The following is a 26,507-nucleotide window of genomic DNA, read 5'->3' as shown; positions in this document are numbered from 1 at the left end:
CAGGGAGGCCCTTTCCCACAGAAAGCACAGAGGCAGCACGCTCTTGCCAGATATTTGAAATGACGACTGGGGGGAAAAAAAAGCATGAGCTCACCCAGGACAAAGCTCAGCTTCTTCTAGATGGACTGGGGCTGGTCCTTGTATGAAATCATCCTTAGACTGACTGTAAAGAAAGGGCACAGTGTGCAATTATTGCAGCTACCTAATATTTCCTGGAAGAGGACAAGAAGCAGATGGGTCCCTACTCATCATCAGGCTGATTGGCTATATTGGCTTTACATACATGCAGCTGGGAATGTTTAATAGCACTCTCCTTCACATTCTTTCTCTAGGGACTGCATTTTTCCTCATACATCACATTTCCTCTTGTACTGAGAGGGCAGCTCCTGGATAATTTTGCTCCATGTATGTGTGGAACAACTAGGATCTGTGTGATGTGTTGCTGCACCATTTGGTCCAGAATGGAGTAGCACTTTAAAAGTGGATGGAAGGTTGCAGAAGAATTGCAATTTGTTGATCCACTGACAAAACAACTTGGTCCTGACCACTCTGATCTGGCAGAAGGAAACACAGCAGCAACAGTGGAGGTTTATTCAATCTTCAGAGTGTTTTATTGCCTTCTACAGTAGAACCACTACCAACTTAAGCTGGAAGATGGTCCACTGGTCAGAGCCTGTTTTCTCAACCTGCGGAGGGCAACATTTGCTCTATAGTGATGACTACTTGCTGTAGTTACTATAGAAACACACGGGAACCATAGACCTACAGGAAAGAATTAGAGTTTGCATAGTGCACAAGACTGAGCAAGACACAACATTTTAGACCTTCCTCTCCATTCTGGCAGGCTCAGCTGTGTCTCAGACAGCTTTGGTGTATACACACCCTTCAAGGTACAAATGAAGTAAAATCATTCTTTCTGTCTTTTTCAGCCTACTGCAGCAAATGATGCAGTTTATTCTCTCACTTACCGGACTCCACAGTACTAGTAAAACTTATTTTAAGCTCTCCCTGTTTATTTTTCTCATATTTCAAAGGTAACTCTTCACTGCAAGCTCACTGCACCTCTGCTAAAATCCCCTACCTTTTAATATTTATAATAAAGACTTAACAGAGAACCAAAGGTCTACAGTCTTAGGGATGATGATGCACTAAATGTATCTCATATGTCTTGCTAGGAGTAATTTGTCTGCATGGAGTGTTAGGTTGACACTGCACTAAAGCTTCTAGTTCCAGTGCATCCAGAGCCAGTTTTCTGAGTACTTGCTACCCTGCCGAGAGCACACATCCCAAGGTACTTTCCCCTATAAATTCCGTAATAGTGAAACATAGAAATCTAGTATAGCCCAAAGACATGATGGACTTAGGACTCATCTTGACCACTCTGGTCTGAAGTTTTCTATGAAGCAAATGACAACATTTTCTTCACCCACTGTTGTAAGCTGCATATGAGAGTTGATCAAAATCCAACAGGGTTCCCATGAATCGACCTATTTTAGGGCCTAGCACTGTAACAGGCACGTATGCTTAGGCAAGTTGGAAACCATCTGTATTTCAGCTTCTTGGATAATAAAAGGGAATTTCCATCTTAAAAGCAAGTACTATAGCTGGCTGGTAGTTTTCAGTTTTAGAGTCATCTGAGATGCTTCTACAGAAAGGGATACTGCAGTGATACTGCAAAGTACTACAAAACCAGAATTTGGCCTAGCATATGAACTCAGTCTCATGGTCAGAATCTGTGGTTGAAAACTGTTAATTCTTGATTTTTTTATGAATCAGATCTTAACTTTGCAATGACTTATTTTTCATCTGCATGCAAGATTTTAAAAATAGGACTGGTGTTTCCTTTAATTAGTATTTGATACAGTATTAATATTCCTATTTATCTTCTACATGCCATATGGATTAAATTCTCATTACTTTTGATCTTAATACTTTTAAAATATGTAAATCAGCAGACAGACACCCTCTTTAAAGCAGTGTTTGCACACCACATCTATTATTGCCTTGGGCAATAGGAAAATATCTGCATTGCTAAAATTCCAGAATTGTGAGGAAATATTGAAAAATCAGATATTAAACTGATCAATCTAGATGAATTATACAATGACCAAGTAAACTGCAGTTCTTCAGATTCAGCTGTACCTAAAAATTACCTTAAAAGTGGCCAAAGACTATTACAGAACATGTACTTAAAAGGGATCAACTAAGTTAGTTTCTGGGAGAAGAATGTTTTCACAGGTTGAGGTAATTCCAGATGCAATGCCTTAGAAGACCAGTATACTTTTTTGAAAAACTTACCTTTAATCTCAGACATTAAAAATATAATTATTTGTTTTCAAGTTTACAGAAGATAGATACTGTTATCTTAATTAATCTCTTACTTTTCCAACATTATACCACACTGCTCACAAATAGGTTTTCATGGGCATGTGTTTCTGAATACTAGTTAAGCAGAGAGGAGAAACCTATGTGACTCATGAATACAAACAACAGGCAAGGAGGATACATGGGTCTGACCTCTCTGTTCACACTGTAAGTCATCTCCGATGACATGGGAAGCATTTGGATTTAGTGTTGAATGAACACAGTTCATGTATGTGTTAGTCTGAAAACAAAAGCCTATCCAATCATTTTACATTTGATCTTCCTACAATCTATAATAACATTTGTAGCTAGGCCTGTTAAATCTCTCTGCCTACATTATACAGTTGCAGTGTATGCCTGAGAGTTTTCAGAAGAACTTAAGAAAATATATCTGTGAAAAACAGGGCTGACTCCTGCCATGCTCTGACTGTGAGGTGGAGGGAGGACACTGTGCAGCTGCAACCACACTGCATGCCCCACAGCATGTGTGTGGTGCCTGCATGGCGTATCCATTCCCTACTTTTCAGCCCTGGAAAAATCTATATCTGTTGAGAAATAACACATGAAAACTAACGTTCTGGTTAAAAAAAAAATTACTCTTCAGTATCAGAAAATGCATTTTCAGGGAAATTGGGCACTGCTGGGTCCATTTAGTACCTCTTATTTTTTCTGTTCTTATCTAAAATCCACTGAGTCCATCAGACCTTCTCCACTCTCTTGACTAAGCTTGGAGTATAAGCCAGCAGCCTGACAGCCGGATGGATTTCTAGCACTTTGCTTTTATTTTGGTTATCTTAGGAACCTACAGGACTAAATAATCATGTTTATTCATTCAATTATCATCTAAGAGAAAAGAGCACTCCTCCTTAAATCACATGAGGCCACATTTGGCAGGGTTCATACCAAATGAAAACCTGAGCCTGAGCTCTTTAACCCTAAGGTACAATGGTCATGTATAGACCATGACTTCCCTAAGTGCACACCAAGCAGAAGGTCTACAGCTTGCTTCCTGAGAAGGCAACAAAAGTTTCATAAGTATAAGAAACAGAAATTTGGCCCTTACTCTGAATATCAGTTTAGTTTAAGGCCTAGTCTACACCAACAAATACTACAAATGCGTTTATTTCTTACCATCATCTGGGCTGACAAAAGTCCTCATCTAGAAATATTGCTTTTTTTTTGACCAGAACAATTCATTCCATCTGGCAAACTGCTTTAAGAACTGCTTTGCTGTGATGAGATGCCTTTCCAGCAAGGAGGTTTGCCAGCATACGTCTGTAATATGGTCACATTTGTTACTGAATGCCTTCTTTGCCTTGGTCTTTACTGCTAAGGCTGGCCCTCAGGCATCTCAGCCCCCAGAGAAGAGAGGGCAAATCTGGAGAAAGGAAGACTTACCATCGGTTGAGAAGGATTGGGTCAGAGATCACCTATGCAAACTGGATCCTCGCAAATCCATGGGCCCTGATGAGAAGCACCCACGAGTGCTGAGGGAGCTGCCGGATATTCTTGCTGTGCTACTCTCCATCATCTTTGAAAGGTCGTGGAGGACAGGAGAGGTGCCCAAGGACTGGAGGAAAGCAAATGCCACTCCAATCATCAAAAAGGGCAAGAAGGAAGACCTGGGGTACTATAGGCCAGTCAGCCTCACCTCCATCCCCGGAAAGGTGATGGAGCAGTTCATCCTGGAGGTCGTTTCCAGGCATGTAGAGGACAAGAAGGTTATCAGAAACAGTCAACATGGATTCACCAAGGAAGATCGTGCTTGACCAACCTGATAGCCTTCTGTGATGGCATGATTGGCTGGGTTGATGAAGGAAGAGCAGTGGATGTTGTCTATGTTGACTTCAGTAAGGCATTCAACACTGTCTCCCATAGCATCCTCACAGGCAAGCTAAGGAAGTGTGGGCTGGATGAGTGGACAGTGAGGTGGATTGAGAACTGGCTCAAAAACAGAACTCAGAGGGTCATGATCAATGGAGCAGTCTGGATGGAGGCCTGTCACTAGTGATGTTCCCCAGGGGCCTGTGCTGGGTCCAGTCCTGTTCAACATATTCATCAATGACCTGGACAAAGGGACAGAGTGTACCCTCAGCAAGTTTGCTGATGATACCAAGCTGGGAAGAGTGGCTGACACACCAGAAGGCTGTGCTGCCATCCAGCAAGACCTGGACAGGCTGGAGATCTGGGCCAAGGGAAACCTGATGAAATTCAACAAGAGCAAGTGCAAGGTCCTGCACCTGGGGAGGAACAACCCCATGCACCAGTACAGGCTGGGGGCTGATCTGCTGGAAAGCAGCTCTGTTGAGGACATTGGAGTGCTGGTGGACAAGCAGCTGACCATGAGCCAGCACTGTGCCCTTGTGGCCAAGAAGGCCAATGGTATCCTGGGATGCATTAAAAGGAGTGTGGCCAGCAGATCGAGGGAGGTTATCCTCCCCCTCTACTCTGCCCTGGTGAGACCACATTTGGAGTACTGTGTCCAGTTTTGGGACCCCCAGTTTAAGAAGGATGTGGAACTGCTTGAGCAAGTCCAGTGGAGAGCTACCAAGATGATCAGGGGACTGGAGCATCTCCCTTATGAGGAAGGGCTGAGAGTCTTGGGTTTTTTAGCCTGGAGAAGAGAAAACTGAGGGGGGATTTCATCAATACCTATAAATGTCTAAAGGGTGGGTGTCAGGACATTGGGACTAGGCTGTTTTCAGTAGTGCCCAATGACAGGACAAGGGGCAACGGGCACAAGTTGGAACACAGGAAGTTCCACCTCAATATGAGGAAAAACTTCTTTCCTGTGAGGGTGCCAGAGCAGTGGCACAGGCTGCCCAGGGAGGCTGTGGAGTCTCCTTCCCTGGAGACATTCAAAACCCGCCTGGATGCGTTCCTGTGCCCCCTGCTCTGGGTGTGCCTGCTCAAGCAGGGGGGTTGGACAAGATGATCTCCAGAGGTCCCTTCCAACCCCTACCATTCTGTGATTCTATGATTTTAAGTCTTCTAGCTGCAGGTAGAGCCTGACTGGCCAGTTCTGTGCATGGTAGTTTCTCCGGTGAGGAGACTGCTAACTCTGCTGAATTAAAGCAGACCTTTTTTTCAGATGCCGACCTGCATAAGTCTACATTAAAATATAGCATTTGTTTCAGAGAAATCTGCAGGCTGTAGTCATACACATACACCAAAAGGAAGGCACATCAGTGTCCCAAAATTTCCAGGAATCTGATAAGCACCACAAATGTTATTCTGAAATTCCTATGCAACTAAGTTAAGATGTTTTCTCATAGTTATTTGCAAAGGCATAATTAGTAGGGTATTAATTATCTAAACAGCAATTGTATATCCACAATTGTGTTTAGAATAACTAGGTGACAGAATGTCTTAGAAATAATTTAAATTTCTCCTTTAAGTGTCTTAATAACACCATAGGGGACAATGTAGCACTTAGTTATTGCCGCTTAAATGCTTTATGTACTTACATCACAACTATTGCTCATTACTGTTTCACAACACAGATAATATATATTAGCTTTGTCTTAAACATGAAACGTGTCAAATAGGAAAGTCTGTTCATAGCCATGCAAGTCGCCTGTATTGTTCAACCCAATTTACTTTTTAAGTCGTACTATAAACTTCTAATTCTAAGCAGTCACTTTGAATCCACATTTCCATCTTTTTCACATTGAATGGTCTTATTTAGGCAATGACTGTTACGGACTTTAAACAAGATGTGTGGATAACCACTGCTACACCCTGAAGTATTGGGACCCTTTGTCATCAACCTCTGCCTCTGACTGCTACATTTGTTATATGCAGAAGGAGATGTTATATACAAGCCTGTGAAACTCTATGTTAATAAATCAAGCATCTCTTGGCTACTGAACTCACAGCTCTGTTCTCTAGTTAGTTCACAAGTATTTCATATCAAAGGGATGCAAATGTGAAGGTTTAGAAATAAAGGAGTAGCTTTCGAATTTGAAGCTAAATAAAAAGCCTGACAAGCAATACCATTAATAATCTGTATCACTTTTACCCAGTCTCCCTTCCAGAAACTTAAGCACAATACTCCACAATGCGTCTCAACTTCACTTTCACCTCTGCTTCAGGTAGGAGGCTTAATTTGTTCAATGATATAGCACCTACAGAAACTGCATCAGAATATTTAATGAAAGTGACCCCTTTAAAATAAATTCAAGCAGCTATTACAAGCAAAACTTTGCCTCACCTTTCATTTTTTTCACCACTAGGATGTGGAAACCTCCTGCCTCCTTCCCTGCAATCCCATGACACATGGCACATTCACATGAAAATAATCTCAGACTATCCCACTGGAAACAGCTTTGTAAGCACCTTTGCAAGTGCCAGCTGAACTTTGTAGGCTTCCCGTGATGGTGGAGTCACGCTGAACAGCTGGGTGGGCTATAACTTATTACAGACTCCTGTGTCTGGTGGCTGGTCACTCTTCCTGATACACAAATGCTGAAGCCAACCGCTTCCTCATATTCTCCGTGATGTTATACACCCACACTGAAGCAAATAGAGGGTATAGTGATAGCATATAGACTACCTTCATGGGTCATACAAGAGAAAGGATACTTCCCAAAAGCTCTCACTCTCCTGACCCAGTGACACAGGCCACACATTAGCATGCGAATAAGGCACAATCAGGATATTATATTAACCAAGTCTATTGTTTTCAAACAGCTGAACTGTTTTAGATTAGTGATGACTTCTTTTCCTGTGCCCTAGTAAAAAGGGGGCCTCGTTTCAGTTCTAGATCAGTCCTGGCAAGTCAGCTGGGAACATGCAGAACACAATGTACACTAGATTCCAGCACACTGCTGCCTTCCTGCTCTGAGCTTTGTCATCAGCTTACACGAAAACAGGCATAGGCCCATCCCACCAAAACTTGTTTTGCTCAGTTTGTTTTTGTTTCAAAGGTCCTTCAGGGGAAAGAATCTGGTCAAAAATCCAGCCACAATTCAAATTGTTTATATAAAACACACTTGGGGCTCCAATCTGTGGGAGCAATATTTTTAAATGTTTGTGTTTTTTGTTTCTGATTTGTTGTTCTTTCTCAATGTTCTGATGTTGGTATGAATAAAGCCAGACAAAACCTCAAGCATTAGTTTAACAAATGTAACTCAGATACAATGGACTAGATTTACAGACCAACCACACTTATTCATGGTGTAGCATGAGGATGCATGAGGAAGCTGAGCATAATAGGCCCAATTTACAGTTGCCCTGAGGCCTCTTCAGAGAACACCCCTAGCACAGAAGGCCTGTTTGCTGCATGCAAACTAGCTCTGTGTCTTTGCTCCTGCTTGTCTCAGGATAGGAATCACTCCGAGGCAGGGCAACACAAACCCTGCCTTAGAACAAAAGCCACTAGGATAAAAGGCTGCAGTGCTCGAGAAAAAAAACCTCTCTTTTCTCCCATACCCTCTCCTTTCTCCCAGCTTCAGTTACTGATGTTGACCTGGAGAAACCTCTGCAGCTACGGGGACATCTTCCCCTGCTACACCTTTTCAGAGGTTACGAGAGGCCTTTGCCCTGCACCAACCCAGCGCTCGCAAGCTTCCCATTAGCTTGCAAAGGAAATGGTGGACACAACCTCTTTCACAGTTAGACTCAGCTCTCCTACAGATCATATGTACCAGTGACAATTTTCAGAAGAACGCAGCTATCTCTCAAGCATCAGACTTAGTAGCCAGGTTTCCAAGGCAAAATTTGATACATACCAGGAAATGATGGCCATTTACGGAGTTACTGAATGCTTTGGAAATTGTAGTTCTATTTTTCTACCCAAAAAAATACTTTTGGAAACTCTGAACAAGCTGACCCAAAGTTCTACTGAAAATGCATCATGTAATGTTTGCTTATGACTTTGCTGGTAATAATGTTCCTCAGTCAACCCAAATTTGCATGTCTTTACCTTTCAGTAAAAATTCAGTATTTCCATGTTAGAGAACCACTCCAAACTTTCTTTGGCTCAGTTTTATCCTTCTCATCACTGCTTTAAGCATGTTTGCTGTTCTGAGTTTGGCTTTTTCTGACTGCAGCAAATGGAACTGAAAATCCAAAGGCAGCCAATGATGTTCTTATTGCTGAGAATTCTTATGTGGAGAATTTCCTTGACAATATTGAGGGAATATGCATGTCATCTGCTACTTATTTTGTTTTACTTTTTAAATAGCATAAGAAAGAACACAAAACATGGTTTCTTCCGAAGTCTTCTTGTGTTATTTCCTCTTTAGTTACAGGCTCTAACCAGAGACCAGGCTGGGAAACACTTCCCCTTTCAGCAATAAGGGATAAAAGTTCTTGATAGCCCACTGATAAAGGCTGACCTTAAACATTGATCTTAAATTGTCTGCCAACTTAAAGAATAAATCTGGCCCTCGTTCTCAGAAGCAGTTATCAATTCAGCTGAAAGCTGTTCGTTTTAAAGAATCATGTCCAGAAAGCAAGACACATCTTGTTCTGCTTCAGATGACCATGCATAATCATAGGACTTCAGGAAGAGATAACTAGCCACCAGAAGCAGCTATAGGAGTGTGAACTTGACTTAGAACTCTTGCCAAAATTCCAGTACATTTGGAAAGGTAGATAAGATGCAGAAAGTCAGAGGTTAGTGAATTCAGGCCTGACTCTAAACACCCCTAAATTAAAAAATGTTAAGCTTTTGCTTAGGTCCAACATTGAATAAGGAGATGGACGCAAACAGGGGAATAAAAATTAACGTTAGGAAATAAAACTGAAAAATTCTTCAATCCTTTTCTGCAAAGACAAAAACTGCCTGAAAGCTAAGCTTGACTCACTTAAAACTAAACTGTTTACGCTCTCAGTGGCCCTCATATAATCCACAAAGAAAGTTATGACAGAATTTAATCCAGTGTGCATTAGCAGTTTAAGAGTGATTTATTTATATCCTGTTGAGATCATCAACATTCTTACAAATGTAACTTCCAGAAGGTAGAAGGCAAGATAGCTGTATGGCTGCACTGGAAGGAACAGTGAAGTACAGAATGTAAGACTGTAAGTGCTAGAAGTCCACTGGGAGTAATCTAATTTCACCTGTCTCAGTTAACCTCTGGAATGTTGTTCTAAAGCTGAGTGAATTGCTTAACTGACTGTGCTATTTGGAGACTTGTGTTTTTCCTTGCCTCTTCTCCTGATGTGATATTATGTATGGACATACTTTGCTCTCTTTTTTTTTCGTTTTGGATAGCCTCCAAAATTCATAAATAAGAAATAAAAAAGGGTCACTGAAGAAAAGGTTGTATTGCACAGGGAAAATTTCCCTTATTTCATCTGGTCTGTTCTTTATCTTCAAGGATTTTGGACCAATTAATGCTCCACCCTTTCAGAGATCCACACTTCCTAAGCATAATGAAAAACTATGTTGGAAATAATGATGTAAAATGTTGCAAATTAATGATGCATTATATGGGCACTACTGCAAAGGAAACAGTTCCATAAGTATTATTTACTCTTCAAAATAATTTTGTCTTTCAAAACAGAGCATGAAGCATACCTCTCCTACAGCAATCAAGTGATGTACTCCTTTCAAATGCTCTAAAGCTAGAATTCAACTTTTCCATGAAAAAAATCAGCACCTAGATATGAGAAAAACAATGCTACAGAAAGCAGTAGCACATATCACTGCTAAGGCTACTAAGCATTCTGTCATTACTTAAACTAAACTATATTTTTTTTTCATCACTTTTTCATCTCATCCTCTTCTTTCTCATTTCTCCATCCTGCTTCTCTGCATGGATTTTCTTCTTTGAGGGTATATTCCTTCTCCACTCCACTTTTGGCTTGTTTTTTACTCAGTCTTGGCTGTCCACGTCTCTCACTGTTTTCCCTATATGTGAAGTTCTGCATGGTTTTATCTGTCATAGACAGTGTCTTCTGCCCTGCTGATATACTCCCCCTGCAAGAAAAGGGTAGGTTGGTTCTTCTTTTCCTTTTTTCCTACTTGCCTCTTTTTTCTGTTTGGTTTTTTTTTTTTTTTCAAACAAGCCGTTAGAAATAAGCCAAAGAAATCAATTGCCCACCCTTGCAAGTCACACCACAAACCACTAAAATTCTACAAACAAGTTACAGAATTTAAGCTGCAAAGTGACTGACAGTTACTGCTTTTCTGACTGTGCATGTTTATTTTGTGGGTGGGAAGAGAAGAAGGAGTTCTGTGAATTAACAGTGATTTTCTTTACTATGTGTCAATGATTAGCTTGTGCTGTGTGGCACTACCACGTAGGCAATCTTTGAATTAAAAAGTTTAAGGCTGCAAGTTGCTTATGATAATGAAACGTGAAAATCCTGCTTCATTTGCAATGCCCTGAGACGTCTCTGCCTGTGGCCCTCTGTGATGACTATGTTCTTCCCAGGAAATGTTTTAAAATAGACTACAGTTTGCAAAGAAAAATAACTCATGTAAAATTTCATTTTTCTAAAGCAGTTAAGCTTCTTTGGATACGAAGCTGAGGAATTCACCCTTCTTGTGCCCTAAATCAATGATCAAAAGGCACAAAGCATGAGTCTTGATACAGCAGACAGAACACGGGTATATGCTATAGGCTCAACCTAACAGCTATTCTGAATACCATTGCAAGGGGCAAACCCTTATGAGGAGATTAAGAGCGGTACTACTTCCAATTTATCAGTTTCTTGTGAGTAAAAAATTAATTGGAAGCACATGGACAACAACAGATGAAAGAAATTACTATCACTTCATCTCTAAGTCTGAGGAGCAAAATAAGAGGGATGAGCCCAAACTGGAATCTTACACCTGTGTCCCTTTGGGACATTAGGGAAGACAGGATGCCTATCTGAACTTCATATATATTCACCTGTCTCTAAAAACAAATCAACTGCTTAAAGATTTTTGTTACACAAATATCCCTTTTACTGATTTTTAATTATAGCAGCTGGTTGCTCTGAATTTTTAAAACTACACTCATATGCTGCTACTCAAATTAGCTCAGTTTCTTTGCAGAGCTGCAACAAACTTTTTTTTTTTTGCAAATAAGTCTTCTAAAATGCACAAGCTTACTGTTATTCATTTGATAGTCATGCTCTTTATCGTAACTAAGAATATGCAGTAAAGAACAGTGTTAAAAGAATGTAGAAAAAAAAATGGCACCACTTTGCTGGAGGGCATTTTTGGTGTTCCAAATCCCAGTACTACAAAAAGGGACTGGAACAATGTAGTATTTTTTTCCTTATTCTGGATGTGGCTTGTGTGTGTCTGCATGAGGCAAACCTAAGCACACTGATAAGAGGAAGTCCCAAGAACAGCACTACACTCACAAAGCCACAAAGAACCAAAGACGTACCTCCTAGCCTACAGAGAAAACTAGCTGCAGCTGAAGGTAAAGAGCTGGTATAGCTCTCCAACCTAAATACCAGGCAATCCACATATTCTCTATATTTGATTCCTAACAAAATGTAAGAGAATCAGATAAGGAAGGACAAGTTAAAGATGACCAAATCTTCCATGAGTATTCTTGATGCTGTTCAGCTTGTTAGCCATCTCTGCATTCTCCCTGTTAGACTTAGCCTGGATCCTAGGGCAGACCAACATGGCAAGCAAGAGGCGATACTTAGTAATTGTATAGTTGTGTTTCCTGCCTTCTCACACTGTTCATTGCTTATGCTTCTACATAAAACACTGATTTGTACAAGGCAGGATGATCCTTAAAGACAAAGAACAGGTACTAACATATTTTTATGAAAAGAAATATTAGAATTCATAAAACTGCTTTTTCATATATGTTGTGTTATGGTTAAGATATGCTTGTTGCCTGCCTCAGCACACATAGGAAAGCAGCTTCTCTTTCTGCCATTGGCAGCAATAACAATACTTCCTGTGATTTTGGTATTCTTATCTTCCCTTGGGGGAAAGGTGTTATAAGCAGTGAAGGTGGGAGTGTGGCATTATTTTTCTGGTGTACTGCCAACATCAGCCAATGCATGAGCACAACTGGCTCCCAATAATTCTCTCCACATGCAAGGAAGATCCTCAGGAAAGATTATCCTTGCATGGGGAAAGAAATTATCTTGGCAAGCTAGTAATTACTGCTACAAGCTAGTATTTGCCATTGATGTATTCAACTTAATCATTAGAATCAACTGAAGTTATCTCTGAGAGAACTGAAATACAAAATACTTCTAGTGAGTAGAGAGAAGTAATGTTGGAGAGCCAAGGAATACAACCATTATTATGAGCAGAGGCAGTGAATAACATATAAGGTAATTTCTTTCCACCCAAATACTTCACAGCCAATTCATTATTTACTGAATGGAATACCTAGTTATCAAACTATCTATGAGTAACTTGTAGTATCTAGATCTTCACATATGTGGTTGCAAATATTTTGTCCTGAGTATCTACCCTTTACTGGTCAGAGACTTTTTTGTTTTTCATTTACATTGATCAACCATGCAAATTATATACCATGGTTTGGATTTCTGTTAAGCTATGTATGATTTTTGGCAGCTAATCACAATCCACTAGAATAATTACCCAAACTAGAATACAGAAAAAAAACCCGAACAATTGCAAAGTATGTAAGATTCTGAACCCTAAAATTTTTTCAGAAATGAATTTTTTATGGGACTTTCTGAGCTATCCCATACCTCATGTACCATTCTGTCACCATCACATTAATTATGTTACTGCTTTTACCACTGTGTTTTCTCTTCATAGTGTCTGTGAAGGACTATAAAATATAAATAAGTCAGGAAAACATACAGTGTCTTCTAGAAAGAAAGATCTGAAATCCAGCTATTACTACTTAGTTGTGGGGAATTCAGCAGAGTGAATTCACATTTTTAAGTATCAGCAAAGAACCAGAAATTACTTGGTAACATACAGCTAGCAGATGAAATCATAGAGCTATTAAAGCCAACGATTAACTATCTTAGCCTTTTTCTTACAAAATAACCTGGAAAAGACACTATCCAAATTTTTCTGATAGTGGGGAAAAGTTTAAAAATTCTGAATTGTCTCTTTCTTTGCAAAACACATAATATAATTTGTGAAAATATTATTATAGTTATTTTCTTAGGAGAGAACTTTGTGTGCACCCTCAAAGCTCTGTACCTACTTGTCGTGGTTTAGCCCCAGTCAGCAACCAAGCACCACGCAGCCGCTCGCTCACTCCCCCCTCGTGGGATGGGGGAGAGAATCAGAAGAGTAAAAGTGAAGCAACTCATGGTTTGAGATAAAGACAGTTTAATAGGTAAAGCAAAAGCTGCACACAGAAGCAAAGCAAAACAAGGAATTCATTCACTACTTTCCATGGGCAGGCAGGTGTTCAGCCGTCTCCAGGAAAGCAGGGCTCCATCATGCGTAGTGGTTACTTGGGAAGACAGCCACCATCACTCCCAATGTCCCCCCTTCCTTCTTCTTCTCCAGCTTATATACTGAGCATGATGTCATATGGTATGGAATATCCCATTGGTCACTTTGGGTCAGCTGTCCCGGCTGTGTCCCCTCCCAGCTTCTCGTGCACCCGGCAGAGCACGGGGAGCTGAAAAAGTCCTTGACCAGTGTAAGCGCGGCTTAGCAACAGCCAAAACATCTCCACATTATCACCACTGTTGTCAGCAAAAATCCAAAACATAGTCCCATACTAGCTACTACGAAGAAATTTAACTCTACCCCAGCTGAAACCAGGACACTACTGTACTTACTCTAAAACAGCCTACTTGGATGAAATAGTGCTTTTTTTTAGAAACAGAGGAGAAATGAATTGGGAACAACTATTTGCCTGAGTAGATCAGTCATCTGAGATATGCTGCTGGTTAAGAGCACTAGTAACTGTGGCGAAATAATAAAAATAAGGCTGCTAGAGAATATTTGGAGAAATTTCAAGCAATAACAACAGAGTGGTGAAGTACTGCATGATAAAAAGCTTAACTACCAACAAAAAAATGGCAAAAAGAAGTGCTCAGACAAACCTCTATGCCATGGATAGAAAAAGAAGACAGAAAGAGCAGGTGAACTGCAGCTTGGATCAGAGAGACAGTGATAGATATTATGTGTCTCCTCTTAAGGAGAAACGGAACACTTATTAAAATTTTGGGGGGTTGGCACAGCATTATTATGTATATATTATTCAACTTTATTAAATTTCTCATATTTCTTACTAGTACTTTTCAATATTGCAATGAGAGAGATCTGCAGTCTCTTTTTATTGCAACGCAGCCATTACGAGTTGAATGTCAACTTGTTTTATATAGAACAAGTATTGAGCTGTCTCTGGAGAACGTTATTGCAGTTTATCTGTGCAGTTTACTTGCACCTTACTTTATCTCTCACCTTTGATACAAATCAGTCATGGCTGCGGGTCAAATCTTTTTGCATTGGAAACAATCACAATAGCCAATCTAGAAGTAAACCAGCCTATAATCAAGTTCACTGCCTAGGGCTAAACATAGAGTTAACGTGTTTAACAAATCAAAGCTTGTATTTATCACTTGTCACTGTTTGTGTCTTTGTCTGTTGAAGTGGGAAACACAATTAAGAAGCTGAACAGTAAAGAAAAACTTAAGAACAGCCCAATTTCTTTTCAGATTTGTTGGTCTGTTACTTTGGCAAAATGCAGTCTGCAAATCATGACATCACCAAGTAGCAAAAGGTTTAACAGAAAGCATCTATGGGTGAACCAGTTCAGAACAAACATTGTCAGTACAAGCCTCAGCTGAAAACTTTACATAAGGCTGAGAGAAGTTCAACTGACTTCACTTATGCTTGCAGTCAGATTTTCTGAATCCACGCTGGAACTATGGCGAAGAACTGAAATACTGAAACTGCGGTACTGTGTTTCTCTCCCTAATAGCTAGTGAAGCTAACAGGCTCCCACCCAGCACAAATCCAGAAAGCGGGAACTCAGGCTCTCCACGGGATACGAGGTGATGCTCCCTTCTGGGGCCTCCTGCAGGGTCCCACCACGTGCAGTGCAATCCACAATAATAGGCTTGCTTGCACCAACAAAATCCATCTGCATAAATGCACAGCCTCAGAAACCTGGAAAGGTGATTATCCTTTCTTATAGTGATAGAAACAATAATGATTGCTTTGAGGCTTAGCTTTACTGTCTGCTTATTTTCTCAAGAGATATCCTAAAAAATAATCTTCTCCTTCCTATGATTTCTACTTATAGATTTATAAGGTAAAATGAATGATTTGGAAACATTATTTCTGTTTACTAAGCCCAAAGCCCAGCATTTATTCCAGCTGTGAAGAGGTCAGTAATCTGGTGATACTCTTTTAAGGAAAAAACAAAAAGCAGCTGATTTTTCTCCTACTCATTCCCAGTCAGGTTTTGGCTCAAAATCCACAGAACACTACTGCAGCAGGATACTTTCAGTGGAAGTTCATTATACAACATACCCCATCAGCAACTCCTCTACCCACAGCTTCAACTGCAACACAACCTCTAATTCCTCCACTATAGTGTGGTATGTGGTAGGAGAATACTGTGGAGATCCCACAGGCCTCACACATAGCTACAGAATGCCCAGTACGATCAGATCATACTTTGTAACACTACCATGGCCTTTTCAGTGTTTCCTGTAACATTCAGACTGTTCCATGATCATACTATTTCATTTGCATTTTATTTGCAAAAGAATGATCAACTCAAACCTGACCCACTCAAAAAAATAAACCTCAACAAAACCCCAAATCCTTTGCCCCAAAAAACCCTAAACCCTAGATATGTAGGGGATTTTTCATGTCAATTTTTTATAACCAGGAGATCCAATTCTGTTCTCTGTTACAATTCTACTGACTACAGTCAAGTTTTTCATGATTTACATTCCTTCAGTGTAAAATTAGCCACAGTGGGGGGGCTTAAAAATGATGAAATGAAACTCCTGATTAAACAACCAAAAATAATTCTAAATAGATTACAAATTCTTTGACTTAAAATCCTGAATGACAGGATTCTGAAATTAATGGCATCCATGTGTCAGAATCATCGCAGCTGCCAGTGACAACTAGTTGAAAGTCCATGCAGCATTTCACACTAAATTATGTAGCAGTGGTTTTGTTTTTCATTTAGAAAGGAAGGTTTGCTATAATGGAATCAAACTGAAAGCTGAGTTACACAGAGAGAAACAGCTGAATGCCTTGAATTGATCTCTCTCTTGCAGAAAGTGAAGTGGCATCTTTGGTTACAAGGCATCCAGATCTCGATACCACATCTTGTGTGAGACACTGCCTGTTTTTTACCGTAATACCTATTACAGTCATACTGGGATATTGACTTTCTGTGAATCAAAGGATAAAAAGTGTCCCCATTTCCAAATTACTAATGATTATTGCTTTGCCATAGCTGTTATCTTTTTTAAAACAATGTACAAATAGGAATTAAATGAAGTCAGAGTAAAAATTATGCTACGATGTTGAACTACTGCGTAGAGTAAGATGGTTCCCTACCACCTTTCACCTGCAAATGCAGGACTCGACTCACAGGCTGAGATTGCGGCAGTTTCGAGTATTTTCAATAACAAAGTCTGATTCAAAAAAAACTCTACTCTGAAGCAAAGACCAAACACCTAAGTATATTTCCGTCACTTGTGTGTTTTAACACAGTTATGGTCCTCATAGAATTAAAGTTTGATCATTCTTTAAAACTGGAGTGTATTCGGTCTGGCTAAGATGGAGTTAATTTTCCACAGAGTAGCCCTCATAGTGCTGTGCTTTTTATTGGTAGCTAGAAAGGTGTTGATAACACACCAGTGTTTTGGCAACTGCTGAGCAGTTCTTGCACACCATCAAGGCTGTCTCTCCAATATTCCCCTCTCAACGATAGGCTGGGGGGCGGGCAAGATCTTGGGAGGGGACATAGCCAGGACAGCTGACAAACTGACCAGAGTCATATACCAGGAGGAAAGGAGATGGGGTGGGGGTGTGTGTGCGCGCACGCGCATTCCTTATTATGACATTTGTCTTCCAGAGTAACCGTTACACGTACTGAAGCCCTACTTCCTGGGAAGTGGCTGCACGTTACCTGCTGTTGGGAAAAAGAGAATAAATCTTTTGTTTTCCTTTGCTTCCATATGCAGCCTTTGCTTTTCCTTTATTAAACTGCCTTTATCTTGACCCATGAGGCTTTTTTTCCATCTTAGTTTCTCCCCTCCCTGTCCTCCTGAGGAGGGGAGTGATAGAGTGGCTTGGTGGACACCTGGTGTCCAGCCAAGGTCAACCCACCACATGGACTTAAGCCCTAGCAATTAATGGAGTCATCATTATTTTAAATTTCCTGATTAGGGTAATGAACCTGTAAATATCATCTGTGCGATGACAACCACAGAGTAACTTTTTGGGAATAGTGCCCCCCATGCCCACTATGCCCCTTACTAATACTTGTCCACGGTACCATCTGAGGTGGGCAGCAGCCTTCCTCCCCATCAAGCAATAACTTAACACATTGCGTTATCTACTTGCCCTCCATCAGTGTGAAAACCAGTGAATACTTTTGCATGTTTCTCCAAACCCAGCAACAAGGCTACATTCACCAAATCACATTTTTATGATTGGTTTAGCAGGAAGGAAGAGAAAAATCAGCAACATCAAAATAAAAATACATATTGCAAGGAAAACATTAAAAATGGGTCACTGACTAGTGAGAGTCCAGCTTGAAACACACCAGGCCCTAATTTCCACTAGTTTTGCGAATATAAAAGGTTAAAGCATCTAAAATCAAAGGCTATATTGGAAATGGCCTATTGACTTTTACAACTATAGTACAAGTTTCACTACCCCAGCCTCAGATTGTAGCTACAGACATTGCAGATTGCATAATTCCAGATCTCAGAACCCTGGCAAATTTCTCTACCTCTCACAAAGTTTCAGCATTGCAGGCAATAGTGTGAGGCGCAAGGCATAAATTGAACATCACCAGAAAACATATACTGTTCTCCGACAAGAGAATGTCCATGGCCAGAGACTCTTTGCATATTTTCTTATTCAAAATGTCTGTGTTAGCATTGAGAATTATGTCATCCTCTTGTCAATGCAGAGATACTATTAGCTTTCCTTTTACAAACATATTTCCTTTGCATCTTAGAAAATCTGTCATATTTACTTCTGAGGCAAAGTTACATTGGTCAATTCCCTATGAAGCACTCACTTCTCATTAATAATTTCAAATATTCTCACTATCTATCTCATTTAAGGTAATACCACTGCTTGGTCTCTGGAGATATATTTATATTGTTTTGATTCTTTCAGTACTACTTTACTGTGACTAGAATAATTAACTTCTGGCTTAACTGTTACTATTGACTAGACTCTGCTCTCTGCCCAGGCAGTGTGTACAGCAGAGATGCTGGAGGGAATCCTTGGCTTTGCTACTAGTCCTGCCCCACCACTCTGGTGGAGACCAGGGGAATGCCTGGGCAATGTAGAGCCAGCACCTGTGACTCTATGCAACCACAGCACATGCATGCACTTAACTTGCACTGCATGCAGCTCGGCCATAGTGCTCAATCTTTCTGTGACCCAGTGTAAAGGCTTTTTAAGTGAAAAAGAAGCTTTTGTTTCTGCATTAATTACAGAGTACAATCTTCACAGGATCTTTGTTCCTGGTCTACTTTTCCTTTGCCAATCTACTACTGAGAAGGGGCAGCCTGTGCTATTAGACAGCTGGATAACAAGATGTGAGTGAACAGTCTGCTTGATTAATACAAACATATGTAAACTCATACCAACCATTTTTCCCCCTTTGTGTTCTGTCCCCCTTGACTGCACTAGAGCTTCACCTACTGAGGCCTCAAGACGAATAAGCAGCCTGTCCTTCCCTTTGTGCTTAAGCCTGGATACAGACTCCCTCCTTCAGCAAACATCAACACTGCTTCATAACCAGTGCAGAAGCCTGTCACGTTCCCTTGCACATTGTCCTCTGTGTTCCAGGTCCACAGCCCTACCACCAGGCTGACAGACTAGTTCTGCCTGTAATGTAACTTAAAGAGAATTCAAAATTAATCTATAACATTGCAGAATAATTGTAGAATCATAGAATACCAGGTTGGAAGGGACCTCAAGGAGATAATGTTTCACTGTGAAAAATAACAGTCTTTGCATTGTTTGGACCACCTAGCGGACAGCTTTTTTTTGCGTGAATAACTGCTTATTGTGGTATAGCCCTACATTATAAAACAAATGCATTTTATACATGTGTTCTTATTCCAAAAAGATATTTGCTATTTCACTTGGTTTTCACAATAGGTCTAACAATACTCTCTTCTTAAAAGTATACTTCACACAATAAGACTGAATACAGATTGAGCAGCATGTGAAAGAATCTGAATTTCTGAATGCAAGTCGTGCTTTTAAAAGCACCCAGGGAAGTTATTATTCTTCAGCAGGTTTATTTCTTTAATAGTTACTCACTGAAGTGTGATTTATATGATCATCTATCTGAATATCTTCATGCTTAACGAGGAAATTCCTTACTTCTCTGTATTTGCATTTACACATACATGTTTCTTAAATAGTTCAGATCACTGTTATATTTATTTCTTCTTCAAATTTTATCCTTCTACCACTTTTTTGAAGTCTCCTCTAAATTACTGGATAATGGCTCTGAATCACATGCTTGCTAAGGGTGTAATTCTGCCAGTTTTACTCTCTCTAATTGTTTTACCTCAGACACAATGTCCGAGATTTCAAGGAGACTAGTTGCAGGGTAACATACAATATCCAGTGAGAGTAATGATGACAGATTCAGGCCCTGACTGCTTTCCTCTAGAGGATTTGCTGCAATGAAGATATTTCTATTTGACAGGTTTATTGTTTAACATGTAATAATTTAAGATAGTAATGCACACATCCCCTGCAGTCCCACACTATGGATTCAAAACCCATATGGACAGAAATACATGAAGAGTGAATAATGGATTTCTCAACCTGCTGTGTTTACATATTATTCTGTTTTTAGCATGGAAAGCACACTATGCTTGTGCAGAAGACTAAAAACATTGAATTTGCATTATTTCTTGTAACAGAAGGCTCTCCCTATAAATACCTATCTTCTTATCTTAACATTGTAAATTGTTTATCTGAACTCTGTAAAGTTTAAACACATAAATTGCAGGATTAGGGCTCAAATATTCAGATAAACATTTGTAGACTTACAAGATGAAACGTGTCCCATTAAATATATAAACAGAAATGTTAATGTACAGCACAAAATTATAAACAACTATTTTTCAGTAATAACCTGGAAATCAATATATTATCATTTATATTTTGGCTCTAGTTACAGATATCGCATTACCAACCTACTTAATCTTAAACTGTGGAAGGTATTCTATGATTCAGTATTCACAGATTTGCAAAGACACAATAATTACAATACAGAGAAAAGTATTCTGATAGGTAATGATTTTCTGGAATATTCAAAGATAAGCCAGTTAAAACTCAACAAATGTCAATGTTTTACTTCAAATTTTTCAACTGTTACTGATCATGGCAAAAATAACATATCAGCAAATAAAATAAAAAACCACACTGCATAGACTTTGCAGACTTTCCTGTATTGCTGACTGAATCTTTGTGCGTGTGAACAAACAAGTTGTCTTTCATTCTCCCAAACATGAGAGATTTCATTATCGTCTCCCACTTTTGAGGCTGGAATGCAATGGAAAGCTGAAGCTCTTGAAAGTCGATTTGATTTCATTACAGGGTATTTCAAGATTATTAATCACATTTTTAGCAGAAATTGTATTTTAAAAATCTTTATACTTCTGCCTCTGTTATTCAGGCACTTAAGGGCTTTTGTATATTTCCAGGTTGAAAACGTGTAAAAGAAAGTTAGTTCCTTTATGTTTCCTGACTTCTAAGGGATTGTTAAAAGACCTCATCAATATATAAAGCAAGTTACATGCTGACAACATGTAGCTTATAAACAGTAAATTAAAGATCTCTGTTATTTTACTACATTTCTTACCTCCTTTTTTATGGGATCTCGAGGGACTTGACAATTGATGGTCTGCAACTGACTGGGATTGGCTAATTGATTGTGAATCATTCATTTCGAATGAATGTTTTTGAATAAATGGAGAAGCAAAAATCTCATCCAAATCCTTCTGGAATAAAGAATGCTGGTTTAGGCACATCAGAAATGTATTGATTTCACTCTGCCATGATAACTTATAGTTGTGATCTCACACAGAGCAACTTCTTATTTTCTACAACTCTGTGAAATGTCTAATGCTAGATTTGTTACACAAGATTCTTATGGCTTTCAGCAACACTGACTTAGCACCCATGTCACAAACATTTGTTTACTTTTTCCATTTAACTTATTTATCCCCTTTCCTCATGCAGTTAAATCATAGCATGCACTGTATGCTGATTTCCTCTCATAGTTAATTTGTATCTTTAGAAAAAAGCTATAGGAAGGTATTAATCTGCTTAACATTTCTAAGTACATCATCCAAGGGATTTTGTTTTTTTAATCTTACATATGCTCAGCAGAGTTACTGGCAAAAACTGTACATTTTCTCCATTTCATCCTTTCAACATCAAATGGTAAGCAGCAAAAATTGGATCAGACTTCAAAGACTATGCTGTGCTCCAAGTCACAGAGCGACTCCTCCATTTCACATATTGAATTCGAGCAGGATATCAAAGTGCTACCAAAGAACCTCAGGTCCTTACTAAAAAAGAGTCTCTAACATCTGTAGAAAGTGAAGTGCACAGACAAATCACCTCAGGGAGCAGCTTGCATTTATTCTCAGCAGCAAATTTCCAGCCTTTTGATTCTCTTATTCACTGTACCTCCCTGTCTTTCTACAGAACTAAAGTTCTTAGCAAGCAGGCTTTTGTCTCAAAGACTTCAAAACATCACTAACGGTTTCATGTTCAGATGGCTACGCCAAGCAGCCATGAACACATTGCAGAACTGTGGACTCAGGAATTTGAGGTTATAATGTGATGTTATTTTAGAATATAAACTTAGTAGTACCTTTTGTGTTTGTTTGTCAAGAAAATCAGGCACCACAGGAGAAGAGTGGTTACTGGTTTGCTGCCTAAAAGCAAAGAAAAATAAAATATGTAGTTTAAATATTGTAATTCCTTCATTCTTATAAAAGGTTTACTGGCATACACATTTTTCTGTTGATTTTCCCTCTTCCCCCTCCCCCAATTTCTAAATATGCACATACAATCAATTCAGAGAAAACACAGACCAGACCCATTTCCTCTTATAAGGAAGTGCATGTTATTAAACACACTAACAGGCTATGAGCAATGAATTTGTCATTAAAAATTTGTGGATATGTGCATTTGAGTAAAATGAGTTTATGAGAGTTCTATGAAATTGAAGCAATGCATTAAAATGAATTTGACAAAATTTTACATGAAACTTCTTTTTCCAAGGCTGTGAAAAGCTGTTTTCACATAATTCAAACTTAGACACTCAATATTTGACAGACGAGAAGTGAAACACATGGCTTTGTGTTCTCCTAAAGCCATTTGGGTTAAGCATAGAGCAAGGAGTAAGAGTTCTTAGATTCTTTGTCTATATCTGTTAGCATTTTACCATCACATTATGTCACCATAAAAATATTAAAGGCCAACCCCTGCTCTCATTAATGCTAATTAAACTATCATAAAAACCTTCTGCAGGCCCTGATCCTTGTTGGCAGGCCTTTGAAGTCAATGCATCTCTTCAACAGTAAAGTCCACCCAGACAGAACTTGCTCCAGAATCTTTAGCTATGCAAAAAAAAAAAAACCAGAAAAAGATGCTACCAAAATCATTTGATGGATAAAAATCTGAGGTTCATAGCTATTATTTGGAATGCTCATGGTCCTAAAACTGGTATTAAAAGCAAGATTTTCTGATTGTCAAAACACACTCCAGCCACTGCATCATTACTTGCCAACCCCTGCACAACCTTTCTGAAAATAAAATTAAGGGCAGTTTTATTTCTACTTGTAGATTAAAAGATCTGAAATCTAAGTTTCAGTCACAGATTTTGGTTTAGACATATATATCATAGCTTTTTTCATAGATGGGGAAAAGCTTTACAAGATACTAAGTAGCTCATTCAGTTACTACAACTGACTACATTTCAGCCCTTTCAGTCACTGTAGGAGGGGGGAATAAAAAGAACAAAAATGGCTTTACTGATTAAAAAATACAATGTATGTTATGTCAAATTTCATTTTTTTGTCAATACTTAATGTTTCAGTCGGGTACAATATAATTTACTCATGTAACAACAGAACATGTTGGAGAAAGTATGTCTGGCATACGTGCATTTTACCTTTCAAAATGCACCTTTAAAATGTACCCTTTAAAAATACTTCAGATTAAAATAACACTACGGAAGAACCTGAAACATTTTAGACTATTATGTATTGAATTTTATAGCTCTATATCACCATGCATATGTATTAGATAATACATTTATTCTGTGACATCCACAGAGGCTACTGAAGTATTTCAAGCCTTATTTGCAATATGGTTTAGACTCTTAGGTTAATTAAGTTTGTCTGAATGTGTTACCCCAGCTCAAGAGCATTGACTTGAGTTGTTGCAAACTAATCACAACAATGATGGCATCACAGTTGTCAATAAGCTACCTCAGGGTGTGGGAACAAAATGAAGTATTCATGAACATGGTAAACATTCAACTTTTCTGTAATGTTGCAATTTCGTGAATGAAGTTTGGATTTTCTTGTCAGGTTTTCTGAATCTAAATTCCCCTATACTCTTTGACACCAAGGAAGAGAAGGAAAACATTCTGCCTAAACTGCAATTTGAATTTAAACTGGTGTTTTCCTTGGAGGAAATGGAGGGATCCATTTTAAAAATGCATTCTCATTTTGTACTGGCATGCTTCTTGTACAGGGAAGTAGAAAATATGTCTAGGACTGTATTCGACATTGCATTTGTGCATGTACCATATTATAGGTAAAGTTCTTTAATATTACTATTTATCTTGTATATATATTATTTAGATAGCAAATTATTTAATGGGATTAGGTAGACAGCTTGCCACTTTCCCCCAAAATTACTCAAGCATTTGTTGAGATGATTAATACCTCCACCCCCAATACTGCACAAAATAAACCCAATCTGAGCTAAAAATAATGAATAATCCTCAAATATCACTGTGGTGGATGTAAAAATCAAAATCTGCTGCTGGATCGGTACGTTGCAAATGGCCTACAATGCCAAAACAGACTGAATCATCATTTAAATGTAAATATTCAGATTTTGGGGTGGTTTGGATCTGGACCTAAATCTGCAGCTTGAATTAATCTCTACCTGCTATATACATAAAAAAATCTATAATTTAGTATGGGTTTGCCAGCACTTTAACATTGCCAGGGCTAGAACATTGTCTAAATGTTTAAAGCAGGAAGGTAAAATTCAGCAACGTGCCTTCTCTACAGCTTAAGCTAGCAAAAATCAGCCTCTGGAATTCTGAAGCCCTTAGACCTCAACTCTTGTCAGGATCCCAGCGATGCCGTGTTTCTGATAAGAACATTCCGAAGTTGGATTGTATTTGGTGCGAGATACCCCATCTTTCCACAGAATGTACTGTTGCTGATATAAGTATGTACTTCATGATTACTAGCTTTTACTCATGAACTTTTTGTTTTATTTTTCTCCCCCTGTCCTGCTGAGACGGCGGAGTGACAGAGCAGCTTGGTGGGCACCTGGCAGCCAGCCAAGGTCAACCAACACAACGTCAAACTTGCAGGGAACCCTTCTGAAAACATGGCACCAGCTGTAGATGTTGAGCACCTTGAAACCACTCTGTGAGGTATTCTGAAAATTTGGCTAATATGCAATATGAAAAATGCAATCGCAATAGGAGGGCAGCTCAGCAGTAGTGAATTCATATGAGCCAATCAGTGATGATAGCTAACATTTTCAAATCGGGCATTTGAGGCTGATTTTGAGGTGCTGGGTATCTTCAGGTGTCTTTGAAGAAACTGCTTGTCCTATGCTTTCCAAAAATTTTTTATTTTCCACATTTGCAGGAAAGCAGTGTTTGGGTCAGAGAGACGAGATCCAGTCAGCACACTCACCTGGGAAGGATGCAAGAGATCCAGGTTCATGTGCCTGGTTTCAGTCAGGCAATACAATTTGCTGCTGAATGTTCAGCTACTGAGCTATAATATGGCTCAGCCTTCACATATGGACTGTCTGTAAATCACTCAATTGGCAAGAAACATTGACAAAAAGAGAAACATTGATTCTTAGGGTCTGTCTACACATCTGTAGAGTGTAAAGCCACACTGTCCTTAGTATTGAAAGCAGTCAAACCATAGCAGCATAAAACTAGTAGCGCAGATTAATTTATGCTGGAGAAAAATACCTAGTTTCAGAGTTATTCTGCCCATTATGAGTGTAAGTCATGGGATTTGGACTTTTATCATTTAAATGCTTTTGAAAATGTTAGAAACACTCCTAGATATTCCACTAGAAAGAATACAGCTCATTTTCCAGAAATAATATATTCCTGAACAGAATAAATGTAATCCTTCCAGCATGGGTAGATGAAAAATTTCAGAGGGATGGCGACGAGGGAAAAAAAAGACGACACTGAAAAATTGTGCCCAAATTTCCATTTACACCTTTATAAATCATTAGTATCTATTTGAACTTATGAACTGTAAAGTACTTAGAAGCTCATATGACAGCTGAATCAAGGCCAATGGGTTCCACTGCATGCCACAGGAACTGCAGACCTCCTATTTCCATCATAATCTATAACCTTAATGTTTGCAATGTTTAGAAATAAGAAAGTGAAGGAATTAAAGGAAAGCAGAATGTCCTTATACCAGCTTTTACTGTGGAAAGAAATGAAAATTCATATCAAAAAGAGGACTTATACAAGAAATCACAGTGTGGTCTTGACAGAAACTGAAATTATCCAAGGAGGAAATTATGGAGCAATGTGAGAAAGGTGTAAGCAGTACATCACCAGGACCTGACGGCATTCATGTGAAGGTTCTGGGGGGAAAAAAAAAAAAGTTTAAAATGTGGAGATGTGACCCTTTCAAGCAGCTATCCATGAAGAGTAGAAGCACACTAACAGTGTTTTTTTTTTCTAATCAAAAGAATTCAAGGAAGGTTTTGTTATTGACTGACTAAGTGAATC

At 39.1% G+C, this 26,507-nt stretch overlaps 1 protein-coding gene across 1 annotated transcript in view; it reads right to left on the bottom strand.

Annotated features, from left to right (window-relative positions):
* The window catches only part of MYO3B (myosin IIIB), a 201,752-nt gene that overhangs the window by 27,762 nt on the left and 147,483 nt on the right, over positions 1–26,507 (bottom strand). The window contains exons 30-31 of the mRNA XM_064453241.1: positions 22,350–22,413; positions 21,330–21,468 (exon numbers count right to left, since the gene is read on the bottom strand). Of these exons, the coding sequence (XP_064309311.1) occupies positions 21,330–21,468; positions 22,350–22,413 (203 nt within the window). The remainder of the gene's footprint in view (positions 1–21,329; positions 21,469–22,349; positions 22,414–26,507) is intronic.

Source organism: Phalacrocorax carbo, chromosome 5 (assembly GCF_963921805.1).
Source record: "Phalacrocorax carbo chromosome 5, bPhaCar2.1, whole genome shotgun sequence".
Lineage (NCBI taxonomy): Eukaryota > Metazoa > Chordata > Aves > Suliformes > Phalacrocoracidae > Phalacrocorax > Phalacrocorax carbo.
This window is presented reverse-complemented; position numbering and strand designations above follow the sequence as displayed.